Source organism: Ursus americanus, chromosome 4, assembly GCF_024610735.1.
Source record: "Ursus americanus isolate L20-20 chromosome 4, mUrsAme1.1.p, whole genome shotgun sequence".
Classification (NCBI taxonomy): domain Eukaryota; kingdom Metazoa; phylum Chordata; class Mammalia; order Carnivora; family Ursidae; genus Ursus; species Ursus americanus.
This window is the reverse complement of record NC_142130.1, coordinates 25,956,229-25,978,441: the sequence shown is the minus strand read 5'-3', so window position 1 is coordinate 25,978,441 and position 22,213 is coordinate 25,956,229. Positions and strand designations below refer to the sequence as shown.

At 39.3% G+C, this 22,213-nt stretch overlaps 1 protein-coding gene across 5 annotated transcripts in view; it reads right to left on the bottom strand.

Annotated features, from left to right (window-relative positions):
• Positions 1-22,213, bottom strand: part of TP63 (tumor protein p63) — a 222,124-nt gene that overhangs the window by 26,779 nt on the left and 173,132 nt on the right. For 4 of the 5 annotated variants that reach the window (XM_087861513.1, XM_045811256.2, XM_045811254.2 and 1 more), the window contains exons 5-8: positions 4,831-5,017; positions 2,617-2,732; positions 1,316-1,425; positions 510-646 (exon numbers count right to left, since the gene is read on the bottom strand). In XM_087861513.1, coding sequence (XP_087717639.1) covers positions 510-646; positions 1,316-1,425; positions 2,617-2,732; positions 4,831-5,017 — 550 coding nt within the window. The remainder of the gene's footprint in view (positions 1-509; positions 647-1,315; positions 1,426-2,616; positions 2,733-4,830; positions 5,018-22,213) is intronic. The other variant, XM_045811257.2, reaches the window with a different exon arrangement.

Genomic DNA, 22,213 nt, shown 5'->3' with positions numbered 1-22,213 from the left:
AGGCCCCAAGAGGGTCATACATGCCAAAACTCCATGAAACCCAGATCTACATATTCCCATGACCATGCTTTGTGAAATACATTTGTAAATCTCACTGTTCCCAGGAATTCATAAGGTAGACAGATGCTATTTTCAGCCCTCGGGTGCAATTACTGAAAAATAAACTGGTATCAGTAGCTCATACTCAGAGCTTCTAATCCAGCAGGTCTTGAAACTAAGAATTTGCATTTCTACCCAGTTGCAAGATGATGCTGATGCTACTGGTCTGGGAGTCACAGTTTGAGGACCGCTGGACTAAGACATCCTCACAATGATGATCTGCTTTTGCAAAGCTGTCGTGCACACCTGGAGTCCTCCATCAAATAGACAGCCATTCGCACTGTGGGAACTCAAGTCATAGTGCCCCCGAAGCCCTGAGGTCTTCCTATGCAGCTCCCCCACTATGGCTCCTGGCCCGCACATCTGGAGAAGATTTCACCCTACCCCGTTTGGCTACTACAGCTACTTACGGCGCTTCGTACCGTCACCGTTCTTTGCGCTGTCCGACACCTGCTGCTTCCTGATGCTGTCTTCATCCGCCTTCCGGTCCCTCCCTGGGCAAGCACAGATCCGGGCCTCAAAGCAGCGCCGGCCCAGGACCTGCCCACTGGGAATCAGAGAGGAGGGAAAGAAAGGGTGAAATGGAAAAGAATTGTAAAAGTCCCTGGCGTTCTCGCATTTCCATATCCAGTGCCAGCCATCACCCATCCACCATCACCACCAGCTCACTCATGGCTGCTTTGAGGATGGACCCAGAAGCACTTGGCAGAACACGAAAGGACTTACAGGCCACAAACAATACGAGTAAATAACATTCCATTTGTTCTGCAAAGAACCTCCAAGCCATTAACTGAACAGCTGTATTTAGCTACAGATTTTGAAGGAAAGTTGAGTTAAGCCAGTGGATGTTTCTGGATAAAACCCCCTTAGGCAGCCCAGACTTACTCAAAGAAACTGTTAACTGCCTTGGGAGTCACATGAAAACAAACACTGTCTAATCAGAAACTACTGCAGTCAAATGTCAAGAATTCAGGTATGAAGTGACTCGCATGCCTTCCCAGTTCTTTTCTTCCCTCTACCTTAACGCACCCTGTTCTGTCTCCACCTTCTTAGATCTTTTATGTCAGTGTTTGCAGCCAGGATTTAAAGCACAAAGGACAAAATCAAGGGTAGCTCTTTGCTGTACATGGGAAGTTAATGATAGAGCAAACACAATTTCACGTTGCCCTCTGCCCACGGTGTTTTGCAGAATGACAATTCTGAATATGCCACTTACTCTCTGGTTTCCAGAGTAACAATGATTAAAATTGGACGGCGGTTCATCCCTCCAACACAACTGCTGTTACACATGAAATTGTACAGGACTGTCGTGAATTCAGTGCCAACCTGAACACAGGAGGAAGAAGAGTCTGGGTTAACAACAGTTTGAGCTGAAGTTCTTCCTTCTCACTTCTCTCTAGTTAGCCAACTCACTTCTGGTGAGGTGATATGCTTTCCTCTAGCAAGACAAGCACTAAAACCCATTGTAAATTCCTCTTTGCCTTGCCTCTTGGGGAGCTTAAAACTAATGTTTGCAACACGGGACACTAAATTAGATGAAAAAGGCTTTAAAACATAATATTTAAAAAAAAAGATTGATGTATTTTTTTAAAGAGAGAGAGTGAGCAGGGGGAGAGGTATAGGGAGAGGGAGAGAGAGAGAGAGAGAAGCAGGCTCCCTGCTCAGCGCAGAGCCTGGCATGGGCCCCAGCTTACGACCTGAGATCACAACCTGAGCAGAAATCAAGAGTCAGTCTCTTAACCAACTGAGCCACCCAGATGTCCCTAAATCATAAGACTTTGACCCTATTGATCCTATTCATTTGCAAGCTAATCCCTATCACCAATGGGGAGAAATGAAAAATTTATCCAAAATAGCAGCAACACCCAGGGATATTTCCCTTATGGAGATAAAAGAGTATAACACAGATTTAAATGTCCACTTCCATAAATAACACTCCAGAGCTGAAAAGGTCTTCAGGATTAAATCATCTATTCCAAAGTGGTCATTTATGGGCAAGGCAACTGAAGCTTAGAGAGGGAGAGCCACAAGCTAACGGTCCACACGGCAAGCTGGCAAACCAGAGACTCTGGTTTCACTACTCCAGTGTTCTTACCACAGAACCAGTCTGCTTTCCTAATCTGCCACCTGTTTGTCCAAACTTCAGCTAAGAGATCCCCCTCAGAGTCTCCCATTCGTAGGCCACTGGGAGTATACTGGCATCTGGTCCACATCTACTACCAGTTCAATTGCCAGTTAAATTCTCTGGATGAGAAAAGGTCAGGTATTTACCCAATTGCAAGTTCAATTATGATTGGCCTTTAAGAGTGGCACATGGGTACAGAGCAATGTTACCAAGCTAACAGTACAAATGCAGGAGTTCCGAAGGGGATAGAGAAGCAGTGTGGTAAAGAGGGAGAGGAGAAATGCAAGAAGGGTTGTATTTGATGACAAACACTGAGGCAGAAAGAGATCCTCGGAACACTCTAATACCAAAAGAACTGCTCTCCCAAGTCAGCCCAGTACTTATCATGTTACCTGGGGTGGCTCATAAGGTACCAGCACGCTCTGTCTTCCTGTGATGGGGTCTTCTACGTACTGGGCGTGGCTGTTCCCTTCTACTCGAATCAAATGACTAGGAGGAGCAATCTGTCCTGCAGAACACAGAAAGACAAAATAGTTAGTTCTTTGCCTTCAAAAAGGAAAGAAAGAAAAAGAAAGAAAAGAAAACTGCATGGGCAAAATATTGGTGGCTAAAGACATGGTTTGTTTAATAGAGGAAACATACATCCTTGAAGAAAGGAAGAGTCTCATTGCCAGATAGCTAATAAATGAAGGTATACCTCTGTAGCAATAGAAAGGGCTGGAATGCTCATCTATATTTAATGGAATAGTCCTTTGTTTCTGGAACTGTAGGTTAACAATTCAAGCTTTCAAGGAACCCTATGACTGTGTCTCTGCTCTAATCCATAGAGGGGATTCTGCTAGCTCCCATGGGAAAGGGAAGGAAAAGGAACAAGTTCATAAAAAAACAAATAAAAAAAACCCCAAAACTCAGCCTGAGAATAGATGCTTCCCCAAAACTGACTAGGAAAAATATTAACAAGAGGTAATAGATGGCAAGGATATACCTTTCACTGCCTGTTCTTTTCTCTGTCATAAAGTCTCCACATTTACACCTGCCATTTTTTTTTTTTTTTTTTAGATCTACATCCAAGGTGGGGCTTGAACTCATGACCCTGAGATGCTCTACTGACTGAGCCAGTCAGGAACCCCTGGTTTTATACCTGCTTTGGTCATAAAGATGAGAAACTTACTCATTGTCTAGTGCTGACAGAGTCCCAGGTTGGAGGATCAGAAAAGGGAAGCATACTTTCAAAAGAGCACAGGCCACATTTCACAAAATCGGGATACTTGACAGAGCTCCAAAAAAAAAGCAGCTGATCTGAGAATTGGGAGCTGGAGCCATAAAGGTTCTTAATCTTTGGGTACATATTACCAGTCTATAAAAATTGTTACTCTATAAAAGTCAAAAGTTAAATGTGAAAACGCTCTCCGAAGAATCATTTATTTGGCAAAAACTAAAAAGAGGTGTTATGTCAAACAGTGAGAAAGCAAAACAAAACAAAATATAGTTATATCAACTTAATACGTCAAGGGCAGTTATGGAAACCTATAATGGAGCCTAGCTATAAGGAGTCATCTTTAAGGCATGTTATTAAGTGAAAAACAAGATGGAAAGGTATTGAAAATGAGGCCGTGTAGACAAGGACTGGAAATTAATGTGTAAGAAGTAGTTGTGTTAAGGTGGGAGGATTTTAATTTATTCTGTTGACATTTCTATCCGTTCTCTTTCTTCCTCCATTAATTTTTCTCTACCATCTACTCCTACATCATACTAGCTACTTACCAATATTTCTTTTTTTTAAATATATTTTCTATATAAAGTGTCCTAACCTCCAAGCCTCTTGCACCCAGATCACTCTTTTGATGAATACTCATGTGTTCTCTTATCCTTCCTTTCTACTCTTTGCTGCTCCTTACTTAGCCTCTCTTCATAGAACCTTAGAATATCCAATGTTAGAGAATGCTTGGAAATAGAGACCTCCTCTGTAAAGCTGTTGTTGGATCTGAGGCTCAGAACATGGGGCATGACTTATCCATGGACACAGAGCTTAAAGGAGGCCCCAAAATACCTGCTCCCTGACTCCTAGTCCATGACTTTGCTGTCCCCCCTCCCAGCTTATGTCCTAGATCTTCTCTTTGCTCCTTTTGTCTATTATTTGTCTTCATTCCTTTTTCTTTTTTCCCATTTTCCTCTTCTAGTTTTTCATGCTTCTCATCTTTTATGCTCCCTCCAGCTCTCAATTGGTATAGTCTTGGCAACCACTCTAGGAAAGGCTCTAAAGCTGAAGGTTACCCTCTCCTGGGCTGAACAGGTCTGATGTCAGGTTGTCCCTCCTACACGCTCTCATTTAAAAAAAGAAAAAAGAAAAAGGAAGGAAGCAGTAGGGAGTGAAGAGGCAAGTTCAGGTCACCTCGTAATTACCGATATTAAATTACGAACGGTCCAATTGGTATGGAGCCATAAATGTATTTATCATTATTCTCAGACAGTTTGTTAGAAAGGTAGACTGAGCTGTCCTCAGACTGCAGAATTTGGAACCAAATAGATGGACCCCAAAGAAAAATCTCCACAGGATGTCTATTTTTCAGGAGCTTAGCTGAACAGCCCCAGATCCCAATCCTTACCCTCATTGAATTCACGGCTCAGCTCATGGTTGGGGCACCGTTTTACCACTTCGGTGACATGCTCGGCTTTCTTGTAGACAGGCATGGCACGGATGACAGCGCCCTGCGGAGGTGGGGTCATCACCTTGATCTGGATGGGACATGTCTTTGCAATTTGGCAGTATAGTTTCTTCAGTTCAGTGGAATACTGCTTAGAGATGGGCCGATGGTAGCGGGAGGAAAGAACCAATAGGGGATATTGTTACATGCCAAATCAGAGCAAGGAAAACAGGTCCACTTTCTATAGGTGTACGATTACGACTGGCTACTACATGCCTGACGATGACAGCAAGCAATCTTATCAGAAGGAGATATATTCACTAATCGAATTCATCTTATTTTCCTACTTTCAATAAAATCCTGTCAATAAAAGAGTTCAGATTTATCAAAACACATTTATGTCATTATTTTCTGGTATCTTCTCATTAGGATGAAAAAATTGAGTCTCAGAGGGGTTTAAATAATTCATACCATGAACAGCTTTATAGAATCCCAGAACCTAAGTGGAAAACAACAATGTTCTCATATATTGAGTGATATTAAACAGATTATAATTTATCCTGCCCTTACAATACTCTAGAGAGACTCATAAGAAATACGATTTATGGGGAAAAAATTAAGATGCACTATCTGGCAGAGTAAAGAGATTTTACCCAAGGTCAACCAGCCAGAAAACGTCAAAGCAAAAGTTCTCCCAAACTGTTGCATTTATATTCTCATGCCACAGCCTAAGACAGTGGAAAAGCTGAAAGGGGCCATTTGGTCCTATATTCTCATGAAAAGGACTGGCTGTTGCAATGGCACAAATCATGATGGCAAAAGCCATCAAGATACGGATCTCTTCACTCATAAGCGACTGAAACTTCTATTCCCCACACTTCCTTCTGAGGGAGAGGAAATTCGGTGATTCGTGGGTTGGTTGGTTGTAGAAATGGCAAAATAGGGGGAAAAAACATGAGACCTAGAACCAAATAGAAGAAAAAAGTCCTATCCTGCGTTTCTTCCCCTCCATCTCTGAACAATGTAGAAAGTCTCCGTTCTAATCTTTCCATTCTATTAACTGTTAGCATCCCTGTTCTCTGGGCCAATGCCCCATCACTGCATTCTTCCTCATTCTGCTGCTGCAGTGAAACCACCAGGCACCAGCACTGCCAGCCAAGAGTGGGGCACCTAGTAACACTTACCCAAACAAAGGTAAACACACACACACACGCACGCACGCACACACAGGTTGCAATCCTAAATTGGCAGCAACAGTCTTCCAGGGGAAAGACACTAGGGACCAGGAGCCAAGTGGCAAAAAGATTTATTATTGGTATGTTTCAACCCAACTCTGACTAAAGGCAAATGTCTGACTAAAAAGTGCATTTAAAAATAATTGCTTTATTTCTTCCTTTTGAAATATTTTATTTAATCCTTCTTTTTATCCCAAGCCTTTTAGTATGTTAAATTTTGTTAAAAATTTCCTAATGCTAGGAGTGCGTTGCATAATCAGCTCTCCATGCCCACAGGTCAAGGATTAGACACAGCAAACGGGTTTTATATAGCTTGAGGAAACAGGGAGCATGCCAAAAATCAACCACAAAAGTAAAATTCTACTCAGGAATCAATGAACGAAAACTAGAAGACTATTTTTGTGCTAGTGTTTTTAACCAATGACTTTACAAGCAAAAACACTGCCTTAAGACATGTTAAGAACTCACTTTTACTGAGAATGCTCAGAAAATAAGCATAACCATTTGTGTTTTAGTTAGAAGATATATAACCTAAGCGTGAGTTTCATAAGATCTACCTCAGGAAAAATTACTGAAATATAAGGTTGTCACCTGAAGGCAAATAAGGCACCTACCCAAGTATGTCAAGATTGGCAAAAAAAAAAAAAAAAAAAAAAGATTAGTGTTCAGAGTAGTACAGTTCAAAGAAAAAAAAACACATCTTATTTCAATAATTGATACACTATCAATCAAACTTGACAGACAAAAATGTAGAAGTACTAAAAACAAACATAGGCGTCATCAGCTGTTACTCTCACTCATTCTCAGGGATAGGAGAGGGGAATCTCATTTCTGAGTCCGAATAATGGTAAATAATAATGGCTTTACCTTTTCCTGAGTTCTGTCAGAAATGGAATCCTCACAATCCTCACACAACCCCATGAGGAAGGTATTACAGGGATACAGTCTCTTATCTGAAACCCCTGGGGCCAGATATTTTAGAATCCAGAATCGTTTTGATTTTAGAAAAGGAGTAGAGTTCATATAACATATATAATAAACACCTCCCGCAGGATTTAGGTCAGCACCTCAGAATCGAATGTTAATGTTTCTTCAGAATTCATGACTATTCACACCAACTGGGAAATGACTTTAGAGCTTCAAAGTTCAGGCCAGATTTCACCACCAAATGAGTCCATCACAAACTTCATGAAATTAAAACCAAACCAAACCAACTTTCGGTTTTCAGAGCTCTTTGGATCTCAGAATTGCAGATAACAGATAAAGAACCAGCACTATTATCCCCATTTTATAGATAAGAAAGCTGAGGCACACAGGACTTGCCTGCGGTCACAGAGAAGAGCTGGTTAGCAACCAGTATAGGAGGGTGCTAATCCCAGCCCTGTAACAACAGTCCCTTGTCTCGATTTCTCTTGACTCCCTGGTGCAAATCTGTGCACTTTTACCTTTTTCTAATTCCCAACAGCATGGCTATACTCTGAATCAACTTTAAAGGTATACCATCTTCTCCAACATTAAAACAAGCTCAAAAGTGGTTGACTCACCATCAACAATTCCTCCTTATTTATTTCTCAGTGTAATCATGTTGGCTCATTTAATTGCAGAGAGTGGCAGCAAGTGATGGAACTGAAAAAATCCTGGGCTAGGAGGAAGCCAACCTTGGAGTCCAGTACCAGCGGTTCGATTACAGCTCAGGGCAAGTCATGCACAAGGCCCTGATCTTTCCGGAACATGGTTTGTTAAGGCCCTTTGTGGTCTGACCCCATCTATTTCTCTTTCCCTCCCCTCACCCCCCAAACACACTCACTTCCCACTGCACGTTCTACCCATGCAAACCTCTTAGCACCTCCAACACACCGTATATGCTTCACCCTCAATTCAATCATGCCACTCCCTGTCTGGAATGACTCAGTTTATTTCTCCGTTCTCCACACCAAGCTCGGACAAATCTAGATATCCCCCTCTCGGCTAGGACTGCATCTAGTACTGTAGACCACATTTTCCAATTTTAATGATGAAAGTTTCATATTGACTAAACCGAAATATCTGACCAGGGCCAAGATCTATTTTGATCATTGCTAACAGGTCTGCTGCTCTGTAACTAGGGGGGCTGAAGTGGCCTGGCATGCTCGGTTCTTTAAAAGCCAAGCTTCTGCTGCTATATTTCCTTCACTGGCTGCGTGTTCAGTCTGTGCTGATGTTTAATATTTTTCCAGCACTAAATTCAGGCTCCCCGGCCTATGGGATATTCGTAATTCTTTCGACTTCCCCACTTCCCTTATCCTCTACCAAATGGCCACTATCTCTACCAATTTTCCAGTCTTCTGCAGGATCACAAAGAATGGCAATCTGATTTATGCCAACATTTTAGAATACACTGGCAATTCAAGTTGGCACATGGTGAAAAGTGAAACACATCTGGCTCCTTTTAATGTTTCTCTCTTTTTCTCTGGGACTTCTAAAATCTACCTCTAAACAGTCCCAACATTGACTTGAGACTCTTTATTTCTAAGGTCTAATTTTTGGGGGGGTATGTATTTTTTGTTTTGTTTCAATCAGCTTTGAGGTAGAGTTTACTATAATTACACCACTTTTTAAGTATACAAGTTGATGACTTTTGACAAACATACACAGTTGTATAACCTCCTCTCCCAGCCCTGTCGTCAAGATTATCTTTTGCCACTTTTACAGCTAATCCTCTTCCTGACCCCTTCCTAGACAACCGTTTACCTGCTTTCTCTCACTGCACGATTTTAGAATTTTCTAGAGATGGAACAATACAGTACATGATCTTACGTGCTCAGCTTCTTTCATTCGGCATAATGTTTTCGAGGCTCATCCATGTTTTTGCATGTATCAGTATTCCACGTTATTATTTAGTGGAATTCCATTATTTATCTACTCATCAACTATTTCCACTCTGTATTTACTATGAATACAACTCTTGTGAACATTCATATATAAATCTTAGTAAGGACATATGTTTTCATTTTTCCAGACAGGGACCTCCAAGTATGATTGCTCGGGAAGAGTATGCTTAGCTTTATAAGCAATTGCCAAGCTGTTCTACAGAGAAGGTGTGCCACCTTACATCATCGCTAGCAATGGATGAGGGTTCACATCCTTGTCAGCACTTGCTAGTGTCAGTTTTAATGCCATTGTAGCAGGCATGTAATGGTTCTATGGTTTAAATTGGCATTTCCCTGATGATTAATGATGTGGAGTATCTTTTTATACACTTATTTCATATACATCAGATTTTTATATAATATTTTACATAATAAAAATTAAAAATAAAATATATTTATATTTATATTCAAAGAAATTAAAATATTTAATTAAAAATATAAATACATTTATATTCATTTATATTATTTCATATACTTATTCACTATTCTTTTTTGAAGGGTTTGTTCAAATCTTTCAAACATTTTAAATTTTAATCTTTTAAAATTGGGTTGCTTGTTTTCTTGAGTTGAAAGAGTTCTTTATAGAGCCTAGATAAAAGTCCTTTATCAGATACATATTTTAAAATAGATTTTCTCCCAGTCTGCAGCTTGTCTTTTTTACCCATTTTGTGGGCTTTTCCAAAACAGTTAATTTTGAGAAATTATCAGTATATTGCCTTTAAGGCTTATGCTTGCTGTGTCCTAAGCAATCTTGGTCTAATCCAACGTCAGAAGGATTTTGCATATTTGCGTGTAAAAGATTTATAGTCGTAGCTCTTGCACTTAGTCCTAATCTATGTTGAGTCGATTCTCCTCCTCCTTGTCCTCTTCTTTTTAACAGCTATCCAGTTGTTCCAGCAACGCTTGTTGAAAAGTTTATCTTGATCTTTTTCCTCTGTTCAATTGCCTTAGAATTTTTTTTGAAAATTAATTGACCACAAGTGTTCATATCTTTATGTGGACACTGCCCTTTTCTATTGACCTATATGTCTATTCATACATCAGTGTCACGCTGTTTGGATTACTCCAGTTTTATGGGAAGTCTCAAATCAGGGAACCTGCATCCTCCAATTTTGTTCTCTTTCAAAATTGTTTTGGCTCTTTTAGGTCCTCTGAAATGCCATTTAAAATCTATAAGCAACTTGCTGATTACCACGGAATTCTTGGTAGAATTTTGGATGAAATTATTTTGAATATATAGGTGATCTTGAAAAGAACTGATATACTAGCAATATTATGTATTTTAATCTATGAACATGGTATATATCTCCAATTAGGAACTTTTCATTTCTCTCAAGAATGTCTCATAGTTTTTAGTGTGCAAATCTTGCAAATATTTAAAAATTGTTTAAACTTTAAATTTAAATTTTAAAAATTATTTAAACTTCAAAATTTTTAATTTCTAATTTTATTTTTCTAGTATATAAAAACATAATTGATCTTTGTATATTGACTATGCATCCTGTCACCCAGCTAAACTTACTAGTTCTGGTAGCTTTTTGCACCTATCTTATGATTTTCTACATAGATGATTATGTTAACTGTGAGTAAAGACAGTTTTATTCCTTCCTTTCCGATATGCATGACTTTTTTTGAACTATGGTTCAATTTGCCATTGAATTATTTTTATTTTTTAAATTGATATTCTAGATCATTGATTTTAGACCTTTATGCTTCTCTAATATAAGCATTCTACATTCTACAAAGGTGCCTCTGAAGCACCCCTTTAGCTATATCCATAATATTTTAATATATTCTTCATATGGAGGAACACCTGAAGCATTTCTTTTGGAGGTTTGGTTAGTCTTCATATCCAATATAATAAGGGACCACATTTACATTCCTGAGAAAAACAATTCTTTCTCTAAGACCTACGCTTATTTAATGGGTTCTGTTTCTGGTTTTAACTTATTTCCCCTTTGTACCATTTTCTTATCATTCTAAATGGATTTTTTTTTTATTGCTGTTCTAAGGTTATTTTTATCTCTAGCTAGGTTTTTTTCTACTTACAGGTATCAAAGGAAGAAGCCAGTTGATTCTATATCTGAAAAGAGAATCTCCTATATCTAAGAACTTCTTTGGTGATGCAAGTCCATTGCATTGAATTTCCAGCAGCTCTTTGGGTGGACATTATACATTCCAACCTTTACGTTTGAAGATATAACGTATCTCTCCCTATAGTGCTGTCTCTATTAGAGGCAGTTACGAAGGATTAAAAACTTATAAACTTCTTTTCAACGTCTCCTTTTCCATAAAGTTGTCTGTTTTTTCATAATTATACAACACATGCACATAGAAATTCTGGAAAACAAAGGAAATATATAACGTATTTCCCCTACCCAGAGATATATACCATTAACATTTTAGACTTATTCTTATGCATATAAACACATACATACACACAAACACTCTCTCACAAACACACACACCTTATACAAACTGGAACATAACAAACATTTTGGTATTATCCTTTTTATTTATCATGAGTGTGTTATCATGAGTGTGTTCTATTTAAAAATATAATTTTAAGTTTTTGCAAATTATACTATTAAAGAGATATGCCATGATTTACTTAATCATGCTTTTCTTATAGAGTATGAATTTTACTCTAATTTTAAAATATTAAAAATAACACTGCAGAATATATTTTAATTCACAAATCCTTAGTATGTAAATTAGTTTTAGTTGGATCCCTTGAAACTGGATAATTGAGTCAATGCATATTTTAAGGTTATAGAGAAGTCCAAAGTCAATTTGAATTTTCTTCCCTTAAAGTAGGTAAGGTGCTTATTTCTCCCTAGTTCCTTGCAGGATTTTGTTTCCTTCTTTATTTTGTTTCAAAAAAAGTGAGAATATTTCTAATTTTTTTTTCTTGAAATTATTTGTGGATTGGTGAGCTCTTTCAATTTATATGCTTGAACACAACTCAATATAATTTTTCTTTTCTTGTTTTACTTACATTTTTGTTTCTTCTACTCTTAACTAATTTTCAGAAACATTTTGATCTGCATTCTCTATCATACATTTTATATACTCAAACACTAACTGTTAGCATTTATTCCTTTTGTCTGCATTCTGGGAAAGCTTGTCAAGGTCGTTTTCCATATCATATGTACGGTTTTCTAGAGTTAGTTCTGTTCTACTACAAATAACTGTAATTCTTCTATTGCATTTCAAATGCTCCTTATCTACTTCATCTCCCTTTTTACCTTATCCAGTCATCAGAATCTGCTGTTCTAGGTATATTATTTTCTTCTAGCTTTATAGTGCTTCTGTTTTATTTTTTGTACTGAAGCAATCTTCTGAACTTTTTTTTTTTTTTTTTGGCTAGGATGCTTTTGCTTCCTTTGATTCATTAAAATGATGTTCCCTTATATTTAGTTCTTTTACTTTCTTTTTCTTCTCCTTCTTCTTCTTCATTTTGGTTGTCGTTGTTTTTTGACATAGGTCTCTAATTGCTTTTGTAGTTTTCCGTGAACATAACAAGATATAGCTAGAGCTAGTATTTGCATCCCTCATGTCTCTTTGACAACTTTCAATTTGGTTCCATAAGCCTTTAAAAAAAATAAAAATTGGTAACGGGTGCTATCAATATCCTGAGTGCCCAATTTAGTTAAGCATTTTTCTGTAATTCATAATATTCTGGTGGGAAGTTAAGATTCTATATTAGAATCTATATTAGAATCTATAGTAGACACATTTACTAAGCACATACTACACAATGTCAGGTAACTGGTTCTGTACAAGGAAGAGAGAGAAACAAGATTAAAAACCCTGGAATGCAGGAATTCATGTATTCTTACTGTGGATGCCAGTCTTTGAAATATAAAATAAATGGAAAGAAATGCTTACTCAGTCTTACCTTCAAGTTGCTCAGTTTAGAGCCAGAACAAAACACACAAACAACAGAAATATACTGTGTAGAGCAGAGGCATGTACAACATAAATGGGATTATAGAGGAGAGAGGAATAAATTACTTGTTAATAAATTTCCCATTTTTGAGCAAGTATCATATTCAAGGCTCTGTTTTAGGTATGGAAATTCAGAAATAAAGAAAAGCAAGGTCCATGCTCTAAATATTCTAGAATAAACAAATAAATACTATGTCAGACGGTGATAAGTGCTATGAAGAAAATGAAGTCGGGGTAAAATTAAAGGAGATAGAGAGTCAAGAGACAAGAGTTGGGGAGTGTGGTGTGAGGGCGATATTATTTTATCAAGGGATATCAGGGAAAGATTTTTTGATAAATTGATATTTAAAGAAAGATTTGAAGGAAGTACAGCAGTAAGCCATGCATACATCTAGGGAAATAATATTTCAGTTACTGGAGACAGCAAGTACTAAGGTCCTGGGATAAGTATGTCTATCAAGGAGACCAGTGAGCAAAGGCTACAGTGGTAAGGGATAAGATCTGAATCAGACCACATAAAAGACCCAGATCATATAAGGTTTTACAGGCCAGGAACAGACTGCAGCTTTCCTTGGTGTGAGCTAAGAAGCCGTTGGAGAGGCCTGAGAAGGTGACATGATCTGATTTCCACTTTAATAATATTTTGGTTGTTATGTGAAAAACAGACTTCATAGATCAAAAACGGAAATGGATTGATCAGTAGGGAACCTACTGCAAACGATCTAAGTAAAAAATGAGAGTGGCTTAGACCAGAGGTAGAGTTGGCAAGAAGCAGTTGGTTTCTGGATATATTTTAACCAGACATGCTAACAGATTGGTTGGAGATGCGAGAGAAAGAGAAAAGCAAACACATTCCACTGGAGAAGAAAGATTTCACAGTGGTAAAGTTAAAGGCAAGTTATTCACCAACTAGATGGTGTACCCAAGAACACGAGAATGGGAGAGTTTTCCACAGACAAGCTTTCCACAGATAGGGAACATCATGAATATAAGCAGATAGGCTTTATTTTTTTAAATTATTATTATTATTATTTTTAAAGATTTTATTAATTTATTTGACAGAGAGAGAGACAGCCAGAGTGAGAGGGAGCACAGGTAGGGGGAGTGGGAGAGGAAGAAGCAGGCTCGCAGTGGAGGAGCCTGATGCGGGGCTCGATCCCAGAATGCCAAGATCACACCCTGAGCCAAAGGCAGATGCTTAATGACTGAGCCACCCAGGCACCCAAGCAGATAGGCTTTAACTATGGCTGAAATATAGGTGGGGGCAGGGTGGGAGGGGGAAGGGCAGGAGGGTGAGGGGCAGAGCAGAAAGCAATGAGGCTAAGCTAGGAAGGCAGCTACCAGATTCTGAGGAGCCTTGGATATCACAAGAAACACTTGGACTCTACCAACAGGCAAAGAAGAATCACTAAAGGATTGCAAAGCAGGGGAAAGACCTAACCGCTTCTATGTATTAAATAAAGCAAAGCTGGTAGAGGCAAGACTGGAACGGAGTAAGAGAAAGGAGACCTATCAGGAAGTGTTCAGGAAAGAAATGAGGAGGGCCCAAACTTGGGCAATCTAAATAACCGAAAGGGTGGAATGATAGAGGAAATTTTGGGGACTTACTAAAACTTAGTGTTCTAGTTTTCATCATGAACGTACCGAAACAGACTGAGAACTATTTATCATTGGAACAAAAGATGCTTGCAAAAATAATGCCAGTTATTTGCTTATCCCTTTCCTAAAATCAAAGGATGAATGAGAGAGTTAGTTTAGGGCTCCCTAAAGAGTCAGTAGTAAAATGAGACCTGGCTTAGTCAGTGGACTCTTCAACAAATAGAGAAAAGAAAAGATAATTAGTTTTAATTCTGGACAAAGTAAATAAAATAACATGAGGTAACACTGGGATTAATAAGCCAACTTTGTTGTGAAAGAGGAAAGCGGTTAGTTCTCAAAGCTGAGAGCATTAAAGAAGGACTCTTACCCAACACCATCAATTGAAATCAACAGTTACTGAGCTAGGGGTCAAGAGACAAGATTTAAATTCTGCCTTTTCTACTCATTCCCTGGGTCTCTAATGTAGTCACTTTACTTCTCACCAACATAAAATAGAAAAAAAAAAAAAAAAGGAACATAGAGTATGTATCTTTTAGAGTAGAGAAGAAAAAGGATGGATGGTTATGGGAAGCCTTAGTCAACTGCAAAGACCAACATAAACACATGTATTATGATTATTACTGAAGCCTCATATTTCTAAGATCTTCCAATTAGAGTATTTAATGTAGCTTAAGTAATTTGGGGAACACTGTGAAAATAATATTTTAACCTGGTCAGGAAGTAGTTGTTGTCAGATAATAAAAATCTCCTTAAGTTTGAATATTAACCATTTATAATGAATCATATAGTTCATATTTATCTGCTAGTAATTACTAAGTTCTAAATAATGTCAAGTTACTAAACTCATTTGTTTAACAAAATGAATGGATTTGGCTTATCCACTTCCATATATTTTTTAAAATATACGTGCATAGATTCATAAGTAAATACAATACAATATTATGTGTCCTTAAAATTTACTTAAGCTACACTGCTCAAAATTTAATCTCAGCCATCTATTTTCATTTCCCATATTATCAACATTTATCCATGTTCTTACATTATAATAGTTGGAAGGATAGAGGGTAATGAGATAGAAGGGAGGGAGACCTTTTGCTTTATCTGTCACATTTTATTTAAAAAACTAAATATTTGAAGGGTGCCTGAGTAGCTCAGTAGGTTAATTGTCCAACTCTTGGTTTCGGCCCAGGTCATGATCTTAGGGTCGTGAGATCGAGTCCTGCATCAGGCTCTACACTCAGCAGGGCGTCTGCTTGAGATTCTCTCTTCCTCCCCCTCTCTGCCCCTTCCCACCCCCCACACCCTCTTTCTCTTTCTCGAATAAATAAATAAATCTTAAAATAAATAAATATATATGTTAAAAAATTTAAAAAATATTTGAAGCAATATGAAATTTTTTAGCATCTTGGTAGATAACTCAGGTATTTAAATTTATTTGCTGTTTTTGTAGGCTTGAAATATTTCCTAATAAAAAACTTTAATCAATAAATTTAATACGGGCAGCACCTATAAAACTCTCGCAGACTTACGGTTTTAGAAGACAGAGAATATAGAAATAAGATGTTAGAACCCAGAAGGAACATTATAGCAGATCTTGTCCAAACCCTTTTCTCTCCACAATTTCCAGATGTAAAACTTAATGAAATTGGTTCATTAACTCAACAAATATTTATTGAACACCCACTTCATGGCAGGCTCTGTTCTGAGTTCCAGGGAATTAGCAGTATCCTTTAGGCTAAGGGAGTTGGATTAAAGGGAACATGGACACTAACTAAATGATTTCTAAAAGTGTGATATATGTTCTGAAGAAAAAGCAGAGGGATACAAGGCGAAACATGAAGCTCTATTTAGTTAGTGAAGCTCTATTAGTTCTTCGAGTCACCCCCAAAGAAATGATTTCTAAAGGTTGTACAACGAAATCTAGGCAATGTGGGAATGAACTCAGATTTTCTTACTTCTGGAAAGCTATATACTTTTACAATGACATCATACTCCGATGACTGAGTCTCCATACAAAACCAAACTGACATTGTAAGCCAAGGACTTGGTTCTCAGTTTCTATTATGGAATTGCTTGTTTCAAGGCAGTGTTAGTTTAAGATACGGTGGCTAAGCTTTTCTTACAAAGTTAGACCAGGAAAAGCTGAGAGATTATTTGGTTCAGCCCCTCCAGTTACAGAAGAAGGATCCAGGTTCTGAGAGGAGATGAAAGTTGCTCAAACACACTCAGTAACAAGGACCATCTTGACACACAGGCTGATTTCCCTCCCATGCACCATGCAGTCTTAGCACTCCTCGTATGGGGCCCACGTGGAACTGGGTATTTTGTGCCAGTGTGAATTTCCAGAAACATGCAATAGGATTAGGAAAACAAGTACAAGGCTCAGAGCTCATCTACAAAATAAAATATGATCACCACTTTCCTACAAGGTTACAAGGATATTCCATACTGCTATTTGCCTCAATATCACATGCTTTTTAGTTTAGAAAATAAGTTTGTCTAGGAATTGAGATTTTCTTCCCTAAGTTGTAAGTATATTTTCAGAATGGGATCTTGAACAAAAGAATAATATGAAATGCCCACCAACTTTTTAAAAACCAATTCTACCCTATTGGGTCCTAGATTTGCTAAATCAGCAATGGACAGTGGACTGTAATCAGTACTGCGGATTTATCAAATCTAGGACCCGATGGGGTAGAATTGGTTCTAGGTAAGACACCACAAGAACTTGTGGCTCTTAAAATTATGTAAATCTTCATGTAAAATTAGAAAATGAAATCTTGTGATAGTGAAAAAGGAAAAAAAATTAAAGAAAAGAAAGAGAAAGCATTTGTGAAAGAATTTACTTCCAAAGATAAAGTAATTGATGTCTCAAAACAATGTCACAGACTTCGGACACTCAGTCCCTGAGGAATTTCAGGCCACTCACATGATCTCCCCAAGCAATGAGCTAATAATCACCCATGGGGGAAAGCAAAGGAACTCTGTTAGATTATCTATATTTTTTCTACTTTGAGTATTTTATGATCTGGTGCAAATCTGTTAGGGAATCCAGTTACCAGGTTCATACTGGCAAGGTAACTCTTTAAAAAGAATCTGGAAAACAGAGTGTTAATGATCTCTCTGATCAGAAATATATAAAAAGCCTAGCAATCCATGTCTGTACTGATGTGTAAGTATGCACATTCAACAGTGTGTTTATTCCTAGGAATTACTAGCCTGTGAGTTAAAATAAAGAGCCTCCTTTTTTGTTGGGCCTCAACCAAATTTCCTCTTCTACAGTCTTGAGCATCCGGATGAACAAAGGATTTCTACAGTGTCATGGAACAGAGGAGCCTCAAAACTAACAAATGAACTAACCTCTTTCTTGCTATACAATATCCCTGACAAAATGGAAAAGCAAGCTTTGCCTAAGTTTTGTTTTGTTTTGGGAAGGAGGGGAGGAGGCCTGGCATATTGAGGAGTGAACTGCACAAAGCCAAATATCATGTTCAAATAGAATAACTCCAGGGGATTTTGGAAAACAAGAGTAAATTCAGCTCCTTTACTAATAATATGTTGCAAAGAGAAGTGGGGAGAAAAGCATTCCAGTAACTACGACCCCACCATCACCACCTGCCTCAGTAGACATACTATATTACATGCTCTCGGCTGCCAGACTGGTAATTCAGTACCACAATGCATAGAGATGCCAGCTAATATCAGCACACACCTGCATAATTTTTCAACAGCTCCCTTTCCTAAAGGTGCAACAAAGACCCTCCCTCCCCACTCCATCAAGAAGAAAAACAAAACACTTTCATCTCTCAACTTCTCCCAGAAAAAATGCCATACCCTATGCAAATCCCAAATTGCAAGGCTAACAAATCTCCAAGAATATGGAAGGAATAAACTTCCATGGAATAAATAGATCACTCATTACCAAACCCACTTCACTACTCAATCCATCCTCAAGGGAAGCAGCAGTAGGATATACAGGGTAGTGTCAAAGCCATTCTGATGCTACAGGGCCAGCTTGCAGATAAATCCACATCTGGCATGCCATCATGCTAAAAGAAAATGTCTTAATTTTTTTTTCTAATTTAGCATTGCATACCTATGTATTATGACCTATTGGCCATTAGCCCACAGAATAAATCTTAGCATATAAAACCAGATGCAGCCATGGTCCAGTAACACGTAGGGGAAATTACCTATTGCAAGGATGGCTAGGTCTTAAAATGGGAGGAAAACCTAAGCCAAGACTTAAATACACCAACAACTTTTCTGGCCTTCTGCCTGAATATGTGTTGATGAAAGTAAGATAAAAGAAAAAACAATGAGATTTACAAATAATCTAAAAGACAACCACCATTCACTAACAGGAAATGCCAGGTGTCCTTCTAAATGTATGGTTCTAATTTGTAGAGAGTTCAAAGAATACAAGAGGTGAAAGGTCGGGTCTTTCCTACTTCAAATAACCTAAAATAATTGACAAGTAAAAAAGGGCAAGCCTCAGAGTTGTCACGACTTCATTCATCCAAATATAGCAATTATCAAGTACAAAGCCAATCTGAATTTAGTCAGAGTTATCCTAAAACATGCAGTGATTTCAATTTTTTTTTCTTTTTTTAACTAAGTATTCTTGGGAATTGCCAAATTAAAAAGCCCCTTTTATGAGGGTAAGAGGACGATAAAAGCAAAAATTGAAATTGGTAGAAAAGAAAATCATATAAAACAGATGGGGTACTCAAAGAGGACAAAATAAAATTCTGGCAACTGACTTGACAGAGGGAAAGATTAATAAGGGGCAGAAATGAGATGCTTAAACATAAAAAATATTAGGGTCAAAATGTAATTTTTGATCAAGAGGCTTTGGAAAATTAACTATAACTATCTAATTCACTAAAATGCAAAAACAGTCATAGCTAGAAAGAGCCAGCCAGATAGAGCTTTGGTATGATCAGCCTGAAATAGATTGAATAACCTTTTCACATATAATTGTATGGGCTAATGATATACTGTATTCCGGGTCTGTCCTCTATAAATAAACTCACTTGAGAAATATTATAAATTTCATTTTTAGAAGGAGAGAGGTTTTTTTTTTCATTTTTAATAATTAAAAAGCGATCACTTTAAAAGTTTTAGTTACGTAAATACACTCTAAACAAGCATCGGGTTAATGTTCTGTCATGGCTATGATGCATGGTGTATCAAAACACCAAAAACAAAGAAGGAACGTTAATGCACATACATGGCTTGGGGGAGGGTTGGGGTGTTATCTGGAGAAGTCAACTTCAAAGGTTTAGGTGGGGGACGCCTGGGGGGCTCAGTCGGTTGGGCATCTGCCTTCAACTCAGGTCATGATCCTGGGGTTCTGGGCCCGAGTACTGCATCCTTTCTTGGCAGAGAGCCTGCTTCTCCCTCTTTCTCTCCCTCTGCCTCTGCCTGCCCCTCGCCCTGCTTGTGTTCTCTCTCTCTCTCACTGTCAAATAAGTAAACAAAACCTTAAAAAAAAAATGTTAGGTGAAAAACCAGAATATCATTCAAGAACCAATTGATTATTCTTCCCGTGACTACACCACAGTTTTATCACCCCATTTCTAAGCTGCACATGCATAAAGGGGCAAGAAATACTGCCCGAAGAACTGTCAACAGGGAGGCAGGAGGACGGGATTGTAGTTATCCACTTGCCCACTGGCTTCCTGCATGACCTCAGGCAAATCTCTTGCTCTCCTGGGCTCCAGCTTCTTCACTCACAAAGACGGCGTTCCACTTAGGAGTGCCTCTACTTCAAAGGAAGGGGAAATCTGCAAAGTAAGCTTGTCAACAGATCCCTGGCCACCATGTCCTATTGAATCTATCATCATGATTGGGCAGGAAGAGATCCCAAAATTGGCCCCATCGTCCTCTGGCAAGGTATTCAACTTCTCCCCATCTCCCTTCCTGCCACAGTTGTCTAGCTGCCAGACATGTACGAATTGCACGCTTGATAGTTTAAAAAAAAAAAAAATCCTTCCTCCAAGCACTTTTCCTGATGGCCCCAGCCAAAGGGCCGCCTGTTGCCACCTGTCAGTTGTGGGGATTAATTACCTGAGCCCAGGCTGGGAGCGGCACATTCTTCCCAGGGCCGCGCCCACAGATGTTGACATCAAGCAGGTGGGCTGTCTGTTACCCACTTACCATGAAGACCAGCCAGGAGCCCACCGGGGCTTGGCAGGTGGAGGGGGATGGGACATTCAGACTGTACCATAAAACAGCAAAACCATGGTAGGGAGGGATGTACCCTGGGACTTCTCTTTGGGAAGCCACAGACAGCTCTGAGGCTAGCCCTGGGCACTGGCCTGGCTTGGGAGGCAGCTGCAATCTCCCTTTCTGGAGGGCAGCGTGTTGGCACAGACCTTGGGAAGGGGTGGGGTGGAGCCCGCCAACCTGGTTCTATTTGCCTGAGGGTATGAATTTGGAAAGCCAGTTTAAAAAGATTTGACAGACCTGATTGGTAATTTTGCAACAGTATCTCCCCAGGAGGGTAAAATGACCTTTCATTTAGTGTCTCCTGTCAGGGCCACCCCTGCCAACCCTGCCTGACCAGTAATACCGTTTGCAGTTACCTTCACAAGGCCGACACCGGAAGACATTTGTCAGAGTGACTGGTATACAGCAGGTGCTCCATAAATGTTACCTTCCATGTTTCATGAAGTCACAACAACCTGGAGGAGACTCATGTAGTAAGGGGACTCTCCCGTTTCCCATGTGCAGAGACTGGGGCTCAAACGTTTAAAGCACCATTCCAACAAATGTCAGTACCGAGAATGGAACTTTGGGCAATTTGTCTTCTCCTCAGTGCTGCTCAAACACCTGCAAACTAACCTCCAGTCTCCGTGCCGTGTATACTCCATGTCCCTTTGTAAAACAAACCTGGATGTTCCCCAGCAATGCTGGAAGATACAACTGTGTGTGCAGTAAAAATTCTTCTAGCAGGATCCCTGGAAGGCAGGCGCCTTGGAGGACAAGGCACCCCGCTGGACATATCTAATTTAACTTTCCAATGTAGAAATAAGAGAGCAAACTCAGGGGAAAGGTCACCCCAGGCATCGGCAGCAAGACAGGATTAGAACCTATGACTCCTAACTGCCAACCTGTGATCTTTTCACTGTGAAATTTCTATACTATTGTTCTCCGAGAAGGTGTTGTCTGGGGGACAGGTTGGTGGACATGTCGGGGAGCTTCCTGGGAGTGCACACACATTCTAGACAAGAAACAATCTGTGCCAACCATTGCTTCCTTTCCACTGCCAGCAGAAGCACGCCTGGCTAAGCAGGCTACCCTCCAGGGCCCTGCTCTGGGTGGTAGCCCTCGTTTACCCTTAAGGGAGAGAAAGTGTCTTCCTTCCCCTTCAGGGTGACTCACTGTTCCAATAGCTGGCAAAGCCCTGGGATCCTATACTTGTCATTATTCTCAACCTTGGGTCCAAACCTGATGCCCCCACTTCTTTAGTCCCTACCTTGGCATAGGGAGAAGGCAGCCTTGGGTCAGAAAGGCACCAGTCCTGTTCAGAACTCAGGTCACTGCCCACCAAGAATGCTTCCTATCCCTGGGCCAGGACAACGCCTCACATGTGGCTCTCAAGCCAGCAGGAGTCCTTCGCTGGTGGCTATTCTTCAACCCCAG